We start from the raw sequence: 15392 nt of genomic DNA on the forward strand, positions 1-15392 counted from the left end.
ATATTTAAACATGTTTTAATCAAAATATGTAATTATTGATAAAAATTATCACATGTATCGTTATTTTCCCTTAGTTTGATGAGCAAACAAACTTTTGTATTATTATACAAATTTTATTTATTAATATTTTTAAACATTTATTCATTTCAGTTGACAAATGAAAATTGCATGTAGTTGTTGTTTTCAACATGTTGTACTCATATGTATTCATATGTATTCATTGAATGTATCTGTGGCTTTCAACATGTTGTTATATTCATATGTATTCATTGGGAATTATTAAATCAAGCTAATTACCAGTCTCATTACCTCACATGGTTCTTATATCATTACTAATAGACGTGTTAATACATCATTATTACTAATAGACATTTAATACATCATTTTTAGCCACATGTAAGAGAGATGTGGGTGAATTTCTCCTTTTTTATTTAATCAACATTATTATCTGCTATAACAGAATAAAATTTTAAAAGGAAGTGAAATTGCGTCCACTTGCAAAGCAATATCTTGCCTCAACTTTAACACAGACCTCAGGGGTCAGAAGGAGAACAGAATGTGATGCTGGGCCATGTTAGTGGCTTTTGAAGGAACAAATAGGGAAGGGGTAGGCCATGAGGAAACACCATTTTGCTTCAGAGTCTGTTAATGAGAAGTTGAAAAAAATATATATATACATTTGACCTATGCAAATTATACAAAATATAGATGGAAAATATATATGTGTATGTCCTTGTGTAAAGTATTAAATAGAATAATGAAATGCCCATTCTCAGTTTAAAACATTTGAGTGTTACTAAAATGCTTGAATTCTATCACGTAGAAGTGAGTTTATTGTTTCAATAAATGTTTATTCTTTGACAAACATTTCTGGAGCAATTGGTGTGGGGAATATTAAGGTTCAGTGGATAATGAAAGTGAAATGTTTCCTATCACCACAGAGCTTACAATCTGCTGGGGTATATAATCACACAAATGAATCCAAATGTAAATGCATACATAGCAATGAACTGTGGTAAGTCTAGTGTAAGAAAGAATTAAGAACAAATGATAGGAAAGGTCAATTTCAAATGACAGATCCAGTAAAGCTTCTATGATAGGAATAAAGAGTACATAGGCCCTGGAAACACAACTTCTTATAATAATTTTATCAGGAACCAAATCCAGTGGACATATGTGAAAATTCAATCCAGGGAAGCTCTTCCCTAATTCTTACTTTGCTTTGAATGAGAATGACATTGCTTCCATAGCATAGATAAACTTGAGCTTTTTAGTTATAATAAATTTAGTAATTAAACATGATAACCGTATCCATTGTCATGTTAAGGTTCAAAAATTTCTTTAAGTCTTCCTTTTCTATAAAACCTAGATAGTGTATGATTTTAGCCTAGTGACACAATTCAATGGCATTGTCAGGGTTGATATATTGTGTCTACTAGAGAAGTTTAGAAGCTTAAGTAACTCAGCAGTTCTACATCCTAGTGTCACACCTTCTCTGGTGATTATTTATGCTCTAAAATGTTGCAATGGTTGATTCATGAGGTCAACTTGAGAAGTTTAACTAAGTAACTGAGCAGGGGGCCAGAGTCCTCACTTTGTAAACATCCTGAGCCAGAACAAGAGAAAGGTTAGGGTTAGGGAGATGATATGAATTCTACCCCCTCCCTAGGGCGTGTAACCTGCATAGGATACAAGGGAGGAAAGAGCTTGCTTGCCCCCTTGCTTTGCTCTTGGTGCTTTATTTTCCAGTCATACACTGCTGCCCCTCACCATGCTACCTTACCTTGGAGCCAGCTGATTACAGGCTGTGAAACCTCCACAAACTGTGGGTTAAATAAACCTTCTGTCTTGTAACTTTGAGTGTACGGTATTTTGTCTCAGCAAGAAGGGGAAAGTAACTAACACAGGCATAAAGTACTTCCTCAATGTCAGTAACCATCACCACCATCTCCCTGCAGAATCTGCTCATCTTCCTTAACTGAAACACCGCACTCTTTATCCATCATTCCCTATTTCTACTCCTCACCTGAGCCCCTAGCAATGCACTCTATTTGCTGTCAGTCACATTTTATCCGTTCATGTGTCATTGGACATCGGATTGCTTCTGTCTTTAACTAGTGTACCTAACATTGGTGTGAGCATGTGTGTCTGAATATGTGTTTCAGTCTCTGCTTTCATTTCTTTGGCTAGATACTCCAAAATAGAATTGCCAGATCATGTGGTGATTCTAGGTGTAATTTTGAGGGGTTTTCTGTTTTGTTTTGTTTTTTGTTTTCATCGGTACCAGGAATCGAACTGAAAACCTTGTGCTTGTCAAGCAGGCATTGTGCCACTGAGCTATATCCCTTGCTCTGTGTTTAATTTGCTGAGGAATCAAGCTTGTGCTTTTTAGACCTCTACCTACAGGAAGTGTTCATTAGATCCCTACCATGTGGTGAGCAGCTACACCAAAGGTCAGAAGGAATAAACAAGATGTTCTGTCTCCAAGGTTTATAGTCTCATGTTTGGAGAGTTTTCTCTTCTTTCTTTTGATGGTGGCAATGATTTGCAGTTGAGTTATTCACTCTCTTTGCTAGGTTCCCAGAAACTAATACCACATCTATATTAGAGTTGGACAAGAGTGCCCGCATCACATCAAACTGCATTAAGGCGAGAACTGACCACCTAGAACCACATGCGGACAGTATACAGTCCTGTCAGAATTCAGAGTCTCTCACTCCCTCCTCCAGCTGTGTCATCTCTTACGAGAGATGGAAGAGGAGAAAATTATTTCAGCTGAATCAAATTTGATTACTAGAACCCATACAAATGAAACTGTGGCAGTGTTGTATGCTTTCTACCAAAATATTAAATCTGATGATGAAGGAACTAATTTTTCCATTTGAATGACATTTTACAATGGAAATGACTCAGAAGAAAAAATAATGTACTTTGAATATGCAAAACTTGAACCTTTGAAAGTGTGGGATTGTCTTGGAGAGTTTAATTGTATTGGCTAACAAAACTCAGTTAGTTACTGTAAGGATACAGAAAAACAATGTTTTCATCATCATAATATACCTCTATGTTACCAACATCTCTTTTGGAGTGTATCATAACTGGTCTCCTTTTCATAATCATAATATTTCATTTTGTATGTTTATACCTCGCCTTCTCCAAAAACAAAGTTGAAAAGTTGTTTAGAGGATATTTGCAGTGGTTAAAAAAGATTTAAGCATTTACATGGCAAAACAAACTATAAAATCGAAGAGAAAAACACGGAATTTTTTAAAACTATAAGCTAAGGAAGAATTCAGCTACTTAGCACAAATTCTGTTCTGAGCTTCCTAGTAGCCAAAGGAAAGATGGCAATTCAGGGATTTGTATACATCTTATTTTCTAAAAAACAAAACAACAACAAAAAAAACCATACCAGTCTATCAAGAGCATATTATTTGATCATTGTGTTGTGGTAATTTGGGGGAGTCTTAACATTATTGAGTTACATAAGCAAAATATACTCTTAACTTTATGAAATCTCATACTGATCATTAATCATAATGTTTATATCATAGATTTTCTAAGGAAATTTGAGAGGCCAGTATCAAATGGCCTAAACATAACTTCCCAAATTCTGAGCTAGTGGAAAGACATATAGTTTGATCTATTCATTTAACAGTTTTTCTAGTTCTGCAACCATATATTATCTTCAAACATGCCTGTCTTTCTCCAAAGTTCTGCAGATAGGCTGTTCCAGGCACATGCTGATATTCCCAGCACTCTTTTTCTGCTGTAACTTCAAGGCCCAGCAGAGCTGTTCCAGCCCTCACATCATGATTCCACTCACTCAAAGGAGGAAAACAGGATGTGACTCTCTCTTTACAGCACTGCGTACAATGGCACTCATTTCTTCCTGTCGCGTGTTCTCAGAACTTTGACACATGGTCACACACAGCTGCCAAGACTGGAAAATGTCTCCAGGGTGGGTAGCCATGAATATTTTTACCAAAGCAGAAAAGGCAGAACAGATAGCAGGAGTTATATTTCTGACACGAATATCTTATTTAAGTCCGAGCCCCCAAAAATGCAGATGGGAATTTGAAAGCCAACCTGGTGAGAGCAAATGGCTATAGTAAACCTGCTGACCAGGCCATTCGGAGGAGGACAAAAGTGTTTCTATCTTAGTCTGAGAGATGGAGAAGTCAGGACGGAGAGAAGTGGGGAAGGATTGAGGGTGTAACCAAAACCCAAGCCAGGTCTGTGTGGTCACTGAACAAGAAAGTGCGTCCCCTGTGAACAGATCCTGACAAAACCGCTAAGCATGGTTGCGTCCTGGTGCTGGCTGCCTCCTCACTTGTCAAACCCTAGTCCCCTGCCCTGGTGGCCGCCGGCCTCCTGGTGGTGCTCTGCGTGCTTCTCCCCCATGAGTAACCTCAAGGCTGGGGCTCAGCCAATCAGCTTGCTTCCACGAGACTCTCCTGTTGAGTTGGTGCCCTTTGCCTTTGGAACCTTCTTTTTTTTTTTTCCTTGATTGCTGGTTTCTGTGTTGGGAAACCAGTGTGAGATTTTAACTTCCAGGAAATGCACATGTGAAAGTGATGAATCTGTGGGTTCTTTCACCTACATTTCTCTTAACCACACCCCATGTTTTTGCCTCAGTATACCTGCATGCGTGGTAAATGTTTTGTTTTGTGAACTTGTTTTCAGCTCTCTGTGTTGTTACCCTTTTTGCCGTGCTTACCAAGTTTCAAATTCCTTCATAAAAGACTTTTCAAAAGAGAAGGCCCACCACAGTTTCAGGTAGGAAATATGAAATATCTAGCTTTATCCACATATTCTATGTCCCTTCTGGAAATTTAAACCAACTCTGTAAAAATAATCTAAGTATGTGATACTATATATAATATATATATATATATATGTGTGTGTATATATATATATATTCATTTAGTTTGATTTAGCCATTCCAAAATATGTGCATATATTTTTAATTTATTAATTTTAAATTACCTAAAAGTATACTGCAAATTAATTTCAGTTGTAGATTCTTTTTCACTGTTTCATTGATAGTTTCTGTAATTTTTGTAATAATATTGATATTTTAATGTAATGTAATGTACATTACAATGTACAATGTAATGTAATTATATTTGTAAATTTGTAATGTAATGCAATAATATTGATATTTATGGCTTGAGAGAATATTAACTCCACATGGAAGTCATTGAGCTAGTTAGTTTAACCAGTGTAAGTAAAATAAAACCTAAGATGACACAATGACCTCTATTACTTAAGAGGAAAAGTAGGATTTTCCATGGCTTAATGGCTTTTCTAAAATTCAAATTCTATTTCATCTTAACGTACCTTTTTCTTAGTTTTCAGAGACTATCTTTTCTTGTGTAATTCTCCCATTGGCTCCCTCTCATTTTTTCTTGATATCTTGTATACCTGTCATATGTTAATTCACAATTATAACAATGTGATTGTTATAACTAACTATATAACTATAGCTAATGCAAACAACTATAACTAATGCAACTATAACTAATGCAAATTATGTACAATATACTGTATTTTGTTCTGTGATTGCACACAAGAAGTTCACAACTTTAATATTTACCTTGTCAGAATTGACAGTCTAGTCAAAGTTTAGAGATTCTACTTACCCACAAGGTGGGTGACAAAAATACCAGTAGATGTTGGGGAGTAAATCAGCAGAGGTGCGGAGAAAGAAACAGTACTTGCTATTTAGGTTGGTTAGATGACTGGATATTAAAATTAGAAGCTAAAAATTGAAAACTATTTAAAATAAATTGAAAACAATAACTTTAATAGTCAAACAATAAAAGAAATCAGAAGTGAAAATGATCAGTAACTCATGAACAAGTATAAAACCTCTATCATATAAAAATAATATTAATAATAAAATAATGGAGAAGACTTTTCTGTTAAAACAATGGCTCATCTCTATGACAGGTAAAGAATGTATCCAAATGCATAAAAATTCCAGCAAGTAAGTGAGCAAAAGGAGGTTTTCAAAAAACCTTAACAATTAAGGAAGGCTTTGTGCAGGAGCTGACATGAACTATATCCTAAAGGATAAAAACATAGTTTAGCAAGACAATGAATGCAGGATGGAGTATCCAGGCTGAAAGAATGGGATGAACAAATACCCAGGAGTCAAACTGCTTGGCTGTTTGAGGCAGTAGAAGGTATTTCAATTGGGCAGAGTATTGTTCTCCATCATCCTGGGATTGGAACAAATCAGGAAGGCCTCTGAATGCCACGCTGAGGAATTTGGCTTTTACATTTCAAGACAGCTCACTCTATATTGTCTATAAATCTGTTAACAGTCCTTCACCTTATTATCTGGCTCTGGTGTAATTATTTTATCTGTGGGGAATGATGTCATGGAAGGAATATGGAACTGAGAATCTAGGGCCTTAGATTTATATATTACACTTGGGTTTAATATATGGATATTACAACCATAATTCAAACCTCAGTGATTACATTGATAAGCTTGTCTATGTCAAAAAAGCTACAAAAGATAGATTCTTTGTTACCAGAATTTTTATAGCATCATGCTTTGCACACAGTAGGTATATAGTAAGCATAGTTCGGATCTAATTTAATTAAAAAACTCTGAGACCCATGACAGACCCTTGCTAAAAAGCAAAAATGAGAAAGACCACGGGTTTAAGAGTGGGGCACAGTTCTCTGCTCCCAGCTTACTCGGGACTCTGCTATGAGTTTTGTTTTGTTTTGTTTTGTTTTGTTTTGTTTTGTTTTGTTTTGTTTTGTTTTATTTGGAGGGGTCCAAAAATTAGAATCAAATTTATGATATTTTCCCCAGCATTTTGTCAGAATTTTAAAAAATAGAAAATTTGATAAATGAATGCAGTGAACACGCATAGACCCACCACCTAAGATAGTAACATTTTATTGAGTTCCTCATATCAGTTGCTAAGCTAGACACCAGGCAAACCCTTCACTTCACTGCCCGCAACAACCTGTGGCAGTATCAGTTTCATTGTTCACCAGCCTGAAACAACAGCAAATAAACAAAGCTCCTTGGGCTCAGAAACTGGCATCCATTTATTTCTTAGCATCTTTTAAGAAAGTAATAAATGAAACAGCTATGATTTGAATTGTCTGGATCCAAAATCTGAGTTCTTTCCATGACACTAAACAGTCTTCAGAACTCCTTTCTGCTATTGACTGAGGTCACAGACTTTAATCAAGTAACTATAGTACGATGAACCCAGAAATACTCATTGTGGACAAGAGAAAAAAATGTAAGCTGAGATCTTTGGTGCTGCAGACAGCTAGAGATAAATCAAATTATAAAATTTATTCAGTTTTGCCCGTAAGCAACATGAATTGCTAGGCACTTTGAATAGAAAGCAAGACCTTGGTGGGGCAGAGTGAGTGTGGGACAAAAAACTTAAAAACACATTTGCTGCCTGTTGAACAACCAATAAGAGCAAATGCCAGAACGAACTTCACATTCTTTGCCTTCCCTGTACTTCCTTGTTCTCCACACTTAAGCATTAAGCATTTCCTAGATTCTTTTTCATCTAGAAGTCTCTGCACATCTCAGGTCTCCTTCAGTTTCTATTTGGCTTCTCCTGACTAAGGATCTCTGCTGCTTGGAGCTCTCCGGGGCTGCGCCATGCACTGAAGCAGTACAGCTCAGTGGTTTTGGACTCCTGTTAGTTGGGCTCCGATTCTGTCTCCTCACTTTCAGGATATGAGAGGTCAGGTTGTCTAATTCACTGTGCCTGGTGCTCTTCTGTGTGAAAGGGGCTGTGACAGTAAAAATGTTGTTGCAGAGAACAGAATTTGCTCTATCATAAGCAGAAAATGATGTATTAATAGAGAAATTTTCAGTTGTCAAAGAAAAAGGTGCTACTGCGAGCTTTCAGAAGAGTTGCATGTGCTTTGCAGGATCAGATTATTACAGGAGCTGTTGTGTCCTCCACAGCCAGGAGTACCTGGTGAGTGAAAGAGCTGAATGTGAATGCGTAGGCTGGGACAGCTGTGTCCACGTCCTCTGTGCCAGCTAATAAATGCACTGTCTCTTGATACCCACAGGTAGAATTACTGGTCGATATGCTTTCAGACAAACTACACTGTTCTGTGGCTGTTTTTGAGTTGTTGTTGTTGTTGTTGTTTATCAGTACCGGGGATCAAACTCACAACCACGCGCTTGCAAGGCAGGCGCTTACGCCGCTGAGCTAAATCCCCAGCCCCTATTTGTGGCTGTGTTTATGAATCAAGAGAACAAAGTATGATCTCTGTCTCATTTTCCCCTTTTAAATATTTGATCAATGCCTTGAAGGAATCAAATCCAAGTTATATGCATAACGTAGCTGCAAGAGAGTCTAAAAAGTGTTATTTTGAAATTTCTGGCCTCTGCAGATCAGGAAAGCATTGGTTGAAATGAATTTTTAACCGCTAATTCACCAAAAATAATACTTATGTGAAGATGATAGATATATTTACTATATATCGTTGTCGTAAATATTACATGAAATTAATAAAGTTCATGCATCAGAGACTCTTGATATATGTAGCTATGTCTAGCAACTCCTTCTATAGTGACCCTTGGGAAAGTTAAACAGCCTTAGATGTAAGCCTGAGTTCCCTAACCATTAAGTAACTGTGAGAAGCACATGTATTAAACAGTATAAGAGCACCAGTTTCCTTATTTACAAGCTGTAGAGCATAATCACTCCCTATCTCATGGAGTTTCTGCTCATATCACATTGGATCATGTATGAAAGATGATTTGAAAATTATACCATATGCTCTAGTGGCACTTGTATGCACGGGATGCTGGGGGAATTGGAATTTATGTTCAAATTTCAGTGCTTCCCCGGGAACACCAGACTCTTCCCTACATTTTTGTCTTACTCACCCTTCCACCATTTTCCTTCCTTTAAGTTTCAGAATTAGCAGGGGATGTCCAGAACATCACCCTATCCCTTTGCGGAAACGAGATTCACACCTTGCCATCACCACCTCCATGCAGAAAGCGAGCTCAGGCCCTAACCCTGAGTTCTTTGCAGGAGACCCTCTGCCCTCTCCACACTGGTTCTTGCAACCTAAAGGCCAAGCAAAGAGGCTCTACCTCAAGGACAAGACAGGTGGCTTTGGAGAAAAACTGTGAAGCACTCTCCCCAGGGAAAGAAATTCTGAATGTTTAGCTCATTCTTTCCCGTCGTAAAGCACACTGAAGGCTAGCAGCTTGCGGCTGTCCGAGCTGGTGTTTTTTAAATTAAGTATTGTTAAATCCATACCATTTGGAACGATGCTTCAGACAGCTCTGACACCCACTCTTGCTGCTGCTTTCCTTTCACCTAATATATTGTTCACGGAGCCAGGAACCAGGATTACGACTGCCGTGGCTTCTGCTGCTGCTGTGCAGACACTTGCAGACGGCTTTAATTTAGATACCTGAAGAGGAAAAAGGAACGAAGCCAATGCCCCGCTCACATGCCATGAGGGCCTTTCCCGGCTGCTGTTAGGAGGGATCTAGATTACCAGGGTTTTATTTTATTTTCCTTTGGCACTGAAAATGGTCTCAGAAATGACAACGTGGGGAGACGCTGTAGACGAAAGTAAGACACTTGCCATCATCAGGTAACAGTGACCTATATCCAAGGTACACCTGGGGAGCCTGCTTCCTGCTCTTTTCCCTTTGCTAAAGACACTCCCCCTCCAGCACATCACATTTCAACCAGACTGCCAGCATCTGAGTCTGTATATACCTCCAAGTATTTGCATAACAATAGTCACATACATGAACATGAAGAAAAAGTGGGCTTGAAGTCAAAAGAAATGGATCAAGGGCCAATACTAGATTGTAGAGCCTTTAGCAAGTCCCTTAAATGCCTGAGGCCAGTTTCACTCGTGAAAAAGGATAAGCACCCCACTAACTTCACAAAGTAGTCGGGTCAAATGTGAGAGTGGATGTGACATCATTTTGCAAAACTTATTCTATATAAGCTTTATTAATTACCAGAATTACTGCGTCTCTAAAATTTTCCCCAATTACCCTAACCCAACTTGATTTTGTTTTTTTACTTCCAAAATTATAATAAACTCAGAGCTTTCGCTGCACTGTGTTAATTCTAGAGCAAGAACTGTTTTTTCTAGTTTTTATTGACACTGCCAAAAGGAAAAACATGGCAGGAGCATGGAAACCAGAAGCAGGAGACCATGCAGACAGGCTGTCTTCTGAGCATTCAGCAAGTGAGCAGGACTCTGACTTATTATTTAGGGGGCTTACTTCACTGGAGGACAACCTTGCCGTAAATGGGCCTGCCCCCCCAAAACTTAGAAACGGCATATATTTCCAAAGCACAAAGGAGTCTAGACTAGACTAGCACACAGAGAGCTGTCAGGGTTTCTTCTGACCTTGCGGCCTTTCTGGCCACCATCAGCACTGTTGTTAGGATTCCTTCTCCCCGGCTTGTTTTTTCCTTTGGATCTACCTAATGAGTGATGTTTACCTACTAAGAGGGAGGAATCGGGCTATGTAAAATATTCCATTTTGTGGAAGTAGTTGGAAATCTTGAGCTAATGCCCCTGGTGGGGCAGGGGGTGGGGGTTGGGGGATGGAGCAAGAGAGAGTAGCCCAAAGCTCCAGGTGTAAAGAGAGATAGCACAGCATTACGATTGAAAATTTATTTCAATCAATTAAGCTTTTTTTTAATGTGAGGGGTATTTCAGAGAGCAGTCCAGTATTTTTACATCTACTTGTGAATACTACTTAGCTTGTAGACACTGGCTAGTTTTAAAGAGATTTGCAAAACTAATCTCTTTTGGGGAAAAAAGTGTATTTCAAAAATAGGAACTATTTTTGTGGATTTGTACTGTCTTCTTACTCCTATATATTTGATACTGAAGAGAAAGGACTATCCCCTTAACTTTCATGGCAGGTTTAAAATGAGGTTTTTAAAGCTCAGCTCCCTTTCACTGATATACCATGTGAAGTAAGTAACCAAAATTGATCAACCTGCTTGTCTTCGCCTTTGAAAAGCAACACCAGAGGTATATCAGCAGGTATCACATGCCTACTAAGTCTTGATCAGGTTTCCCATATTTGTGTGTTTCAGACCTCTTGGCAGGAATTTTTTTAAGTAATACAAGAAAGAACATTAATTCTAAGTACCTTTTCTCTCCACCACCCCTATTCCTCAGCTTTCAGCTCTGCAAAGAAAAAAAGTTTCCGTGACTCACCTATGAAGATGTGAGGCCAGCTTTGCTGCTTCAGTCTTTCAAAATTCAGTGATTTCCTTAGCCGATAAGGAGGAAATGTGTCCTTGTTTGACACTTAACACTTTTCTAAGACAAGTAAAATCCTCCTCTGATAGAGTCAAGCCTCACTTGGCCATGGATTAAAGAGCCTCAGAAGCTCCCTGGCCTCCTCTTCGCTGTCACCAGCCTTGTCATCAGTCCAGAGCTCATTAGGACTTCCTCCATGTTTGGGCTGGACCTGAGAGGTCAGTCTGTCCAGCGCTCTTACAGTAGTGGGTGGGAAAAGGAGATAGAACCTCATTTATAGCAGCTCTGAGAAAGGACGTGGGTCAGGAGGAAAGCAAGCTGAGATGCTGGTTAAAGGTTTGGGGATTCACCGACAATTTAATTCATCCTTTCTTTCCCTTGCTCTGCTAAAGCAGAAAGTTGAGAGGTGGCAAAGTGTCAAAAGCAAGCAGTTCCTCAGCCCTCAAACTGCAGCCCTACTCATCCTTCAGTCTTCGTTAAGGATTTCATTTTTCCAAACTAGACAATCTAAATTTCTAATTGTGCCTTTAGAATTAGTCAACCTTAGATATTTCAAGTTGTCACATTACAAAGAAGCAACTTGCTTTTTTACCCCCAAAGTCAAGCCCTTAATGCCCAAAATAACTTATGTTACTGTCTGATCTAATGAGGTACCTACACAAATTCTACAGGATTTCTTGTGCAAGTGAGAGGGGCAAATAAAGAGGAACTTTATGAAAGAGTAAAAAAGCTATTATACAGAATGTATAAAAGGGCATATTAAGTCCGTTTCTGACTATGCTCTTTTCCTTTATGGCATATGTTCCGTATCGACAGGGATTAAGTTTCTCTCCTGAATGGAACAATACCCAGTTGCAGGGAGCTACTGTACTTCACAAAGCAACAGACATTTGCACAGGCAAATGGCAAACAGAAACATCTCACACAGAACAGAGCAGGTTAGTTAAAAGCACACGACTGCTTCATCTTTTGCACTTCGGCATCTCTGGCATTGCTGTGCTGGCTCTGCTTCTGGCTCTGCTTTCTTTTTCGTTCCCGCCCCAGCGTTTTTTGCCTCACACGGTTACACTTTCTCTGTCCCACTCGCTTTGTTATTCAGCATGTCTGATTAGCAGGAGCCTGATTGGCTGGCTGCCTGCTCCGAGAGAGATTCCATTGAGCTTACCCCCCACCCGTCCACCCACCCAGCCCTCAGCCAGGAAATGTGAGCAGAGCTGATGGAAGCTGATAGGCAGGGCTGGAGTGTTAGCACCAGCACTGGATGTGACAGCAGGCAGAGGAGCACTTAGCAGCTTATTCAGTGTCCGATTCGGATTCCGGCAAAGATCCAAGCATGGAATGCTGCCGTCGGGCAACTCCTGGCACAGTGCTCCTCTCTCTGGCTTTCCTGCTCCTGGTAAATGCCTTTTCATTTCAATATGTTGCTATTGCCATTTCGTTTGGGTGCTGTTAATTTGGGGTGTGTGTGTGTGTGTGTGTGTGTGTGTGTGTGTGCAAACTCTAGGTAATGTAATTTACATGATTAATAAAGAACAACTCTTTCCAGAGTTGTAACCCCAACTTCCTAAGCAAATTAAGTCCGCAAAGCTTTCTGGAATTAGTTACAGGTATATAAACTACTGATACTGTGAACTTTGGGATATACTGCCTAGCGTCTGTGAGCCGAGGACTGACTGTTTAAGTGGTTGTGTGTATGCTTGGAATTTGGATAACAGACGTCCCGAAATCAAACTCACTCACTGTGGTGTTCCTGGAATTTTTTGAAGGATAGACTGTGTGGGCTTTCCCCACAATGTCCTTTATCAATTATTTTCCTGCTATACTCATGTTCTACAAAACCAGATAAAAGGCACAGAGAGTCCTCTCTGCAGCCTATCCAAATTATAGCTCATAATTACTGCAAGTCACTTATGGATACAAGTTAAGCTAGTATTTATGAATTGAAGATTACAGTCTTTGATCTCAGATCTACTTTTGAAGGAGGAAAAAAAAAAATGATGACTTTTTGTACGCTTGATTCCCCAGTCATAGTGATAAGATGCTCTGGGCTTGAACATCAGCACACACTGCATTTTTGACTCAAAGTAAATGTTCTATTGTGACTCATACTTTGTTTCATGGGCAGAAAATGAACATTTACTGTCCAAAAAAAATCTACACTGAAAATATTAATAGCAATGCACATTTTTTAAACCAGAGTGTTCTGGGCAAGCACTTTCATAAACCTCATCTGAGGGTTTTATTCCAAAATTTGTACATACAGATTCCAAACAAATGTGATTGTAGGTCTCCTTGTCACGTTTGTGGCATGCCAGAACTTCCTAAGAAGGTAGCAAGGTAAAAATGTAACTAGTATATAAGTTGTTTTACTCTTCGGATGAGGAAGGAATATTTTATTAAGCTTTGATTGTCACAAATTTGATCAACACTATAATTTTCAAGAAGGGCAGTAAGCCATGGGATGCAAATTGAAAAATCCCAGGAAGATCCATTGGGTAGAGTAGTCAGGCATTGGTTAAATATTTTATACATTTCTATGTCTTCATAATTTCATCTTTATAGCTAAAAATGTATAGTGTTGACTTGCACCTATAAATATACTTCTAATTTTTCATAGACATTTAAAGGCCAACTGAATTTTAAACATAAATAGACAACCAGTTTTAGCTATTCTGAGGAATATAAAGAGCAGAATGTTTAGGTGTGCTTTATGACTATGGAGCAAGCAGTTTATAAAAGGTGTTTCATTTTTTCCATATGGATGTGTTACTTGTATACACCATTAGTTTGTCTCGTCTTTCCTTCTTTGTGATTTTTTTAAAAGTCTGTGTCATTTGCCCATTAAACGACACCATAAAGTAAATTACCAATACACATGAGTTTTTTTATATTTTCACATGGAAGTATGATCTCATTATGCATTAGCAATACTCTCCCATTCGGAAACAGGTACCATTTGGTAAATGCATTATACTCCTTTTTGATATCTTAAATATTCATATATGTATTTGAGCATGTAATTAGACTTACATGGAAAAACGACTGTTTGCTTATCTCAGAAGGACTTAACACATGTTTAAATTACAATAATTACATTACAATGCTAAACTAAAATTAAACCCAGGCTTGTTTTATGCTGTGTTTAAATTCAATGTGAATCTGTGAGTTGCACTAGAAAAGAAAGGGCTGGCTGTTGTGTGCCAAGATACTTCTGTGTGCAAAGCAGTCGCGGTGTTAGTAAGAGCTGTCCTGTATTGTGTGTCTGAAGGTGGCAAAAACTAGGCTTTCGTCATTTGAAAGCACTGTTAAATCCATTTTACAGCCAAAGAAGCAAGCTTATATTTGAACCAAAGGCCACATAATGAAGATAACATACATGTTTTGCTTTGTATTAGGGTTATAAACTGTTTAAAATGATTTACCCAATGGCAGGAGGTGGTCTGCACTATCTGTCAGTGATCTGGGCACTTGTTGCATCATCTTGGCCACTTAAGATATGAACAATGCCGTGGATCCTTGGTACACTTACTTGCTCACTCACTGCCTCCGTTATCTTTGTAGCCAAACTTCATTGCTGGCTGAGGAGAAAGTGAATTTTAACCTGAACTGTAGTTGACTTAATATTAGAAGTATGACATCATCAGTTCAACCTTCAAACTTGATAGAGAAATGGGATTAGAGGACTTGTATTTCCTATACTTCTTTTATGTATTACAAGATGCCATTTACTTGTAGAACTTCTAATGGTTTCTTTGACTTACTTAGAAAAAATCCTGTGTGTCTACTTTTTACTTCATCAAAATAGCATTCGCATCTTTGACAGCTACATCGTCTGTGTCTGGACGTGGTCCTTGAGTGTGAACAACGTGTGCTGTTGAGTCTCAGCTCAGTCAAAGCCTCTTCCTTCCTGGACATCATTCCTGAGAGAACATTATCTCTGTGTCTCTCCATCCAGGGCATTATCACGTGTCTTTATATCCATTTTAAGTTATCACCTGTATTTTCATCCACAGTGCATACTTCATAGGCTTTTTTTAAAAAACTCTGCGCACAGTTGGATGATAAAACTGGTCAGTGGATTTCGTTTTGATGTTCAAGTTAAATTAAGCCACAAAATG

General features: G+C 38.4%; 1 protein-coding gene across 3 annotated transcripts in view; it reads left to right on the forward strand.

Moving 5' to 3' along the window:
* Adamtsl1 (ADAMTS like 1) overlaps positions 1–15392 on the forward strand; it is a 927295-nt gene that overhangs the window by 523747 nt on the left and 388156 nt on the right. The window contains exon 1 of one of the 3 annotated variants that reach the window (XM_013155112.3): positions 12375–12670. The exons of the other annotated variants lie outside the window; for them this stretch is intronic. Coding sequence (XP_013010566.2) covers positions 12608–12670 — 63 coding nt within the window. The 5' untranslated portion in view covers positions 12375–12607. Of the gene's footprint in view, positions 1–12374; positions 12671–15392 lie in introns of those variants that run through there. 3 annotated transcript variants of the gene reach the window in all.

Source organism: Cavia porcellus, unplaced genomic scaffold (assembly GCF_034190915.1).
Source record: "Cavia porcellus strain 051 isolate PalLab524CR breed Dunkin Hartley unplaced genomic scaffold, mCavPor4.1 scaffold_1, whole genome shotgun sequence".
In the NCBI taxonomy this organism is placed as follows: domain Eukaryota; kingdom Metazoa; phylum Chordata; class Mammalia; order Rodentia; family Caviidae; genus Cavia; species Cavia porcellus.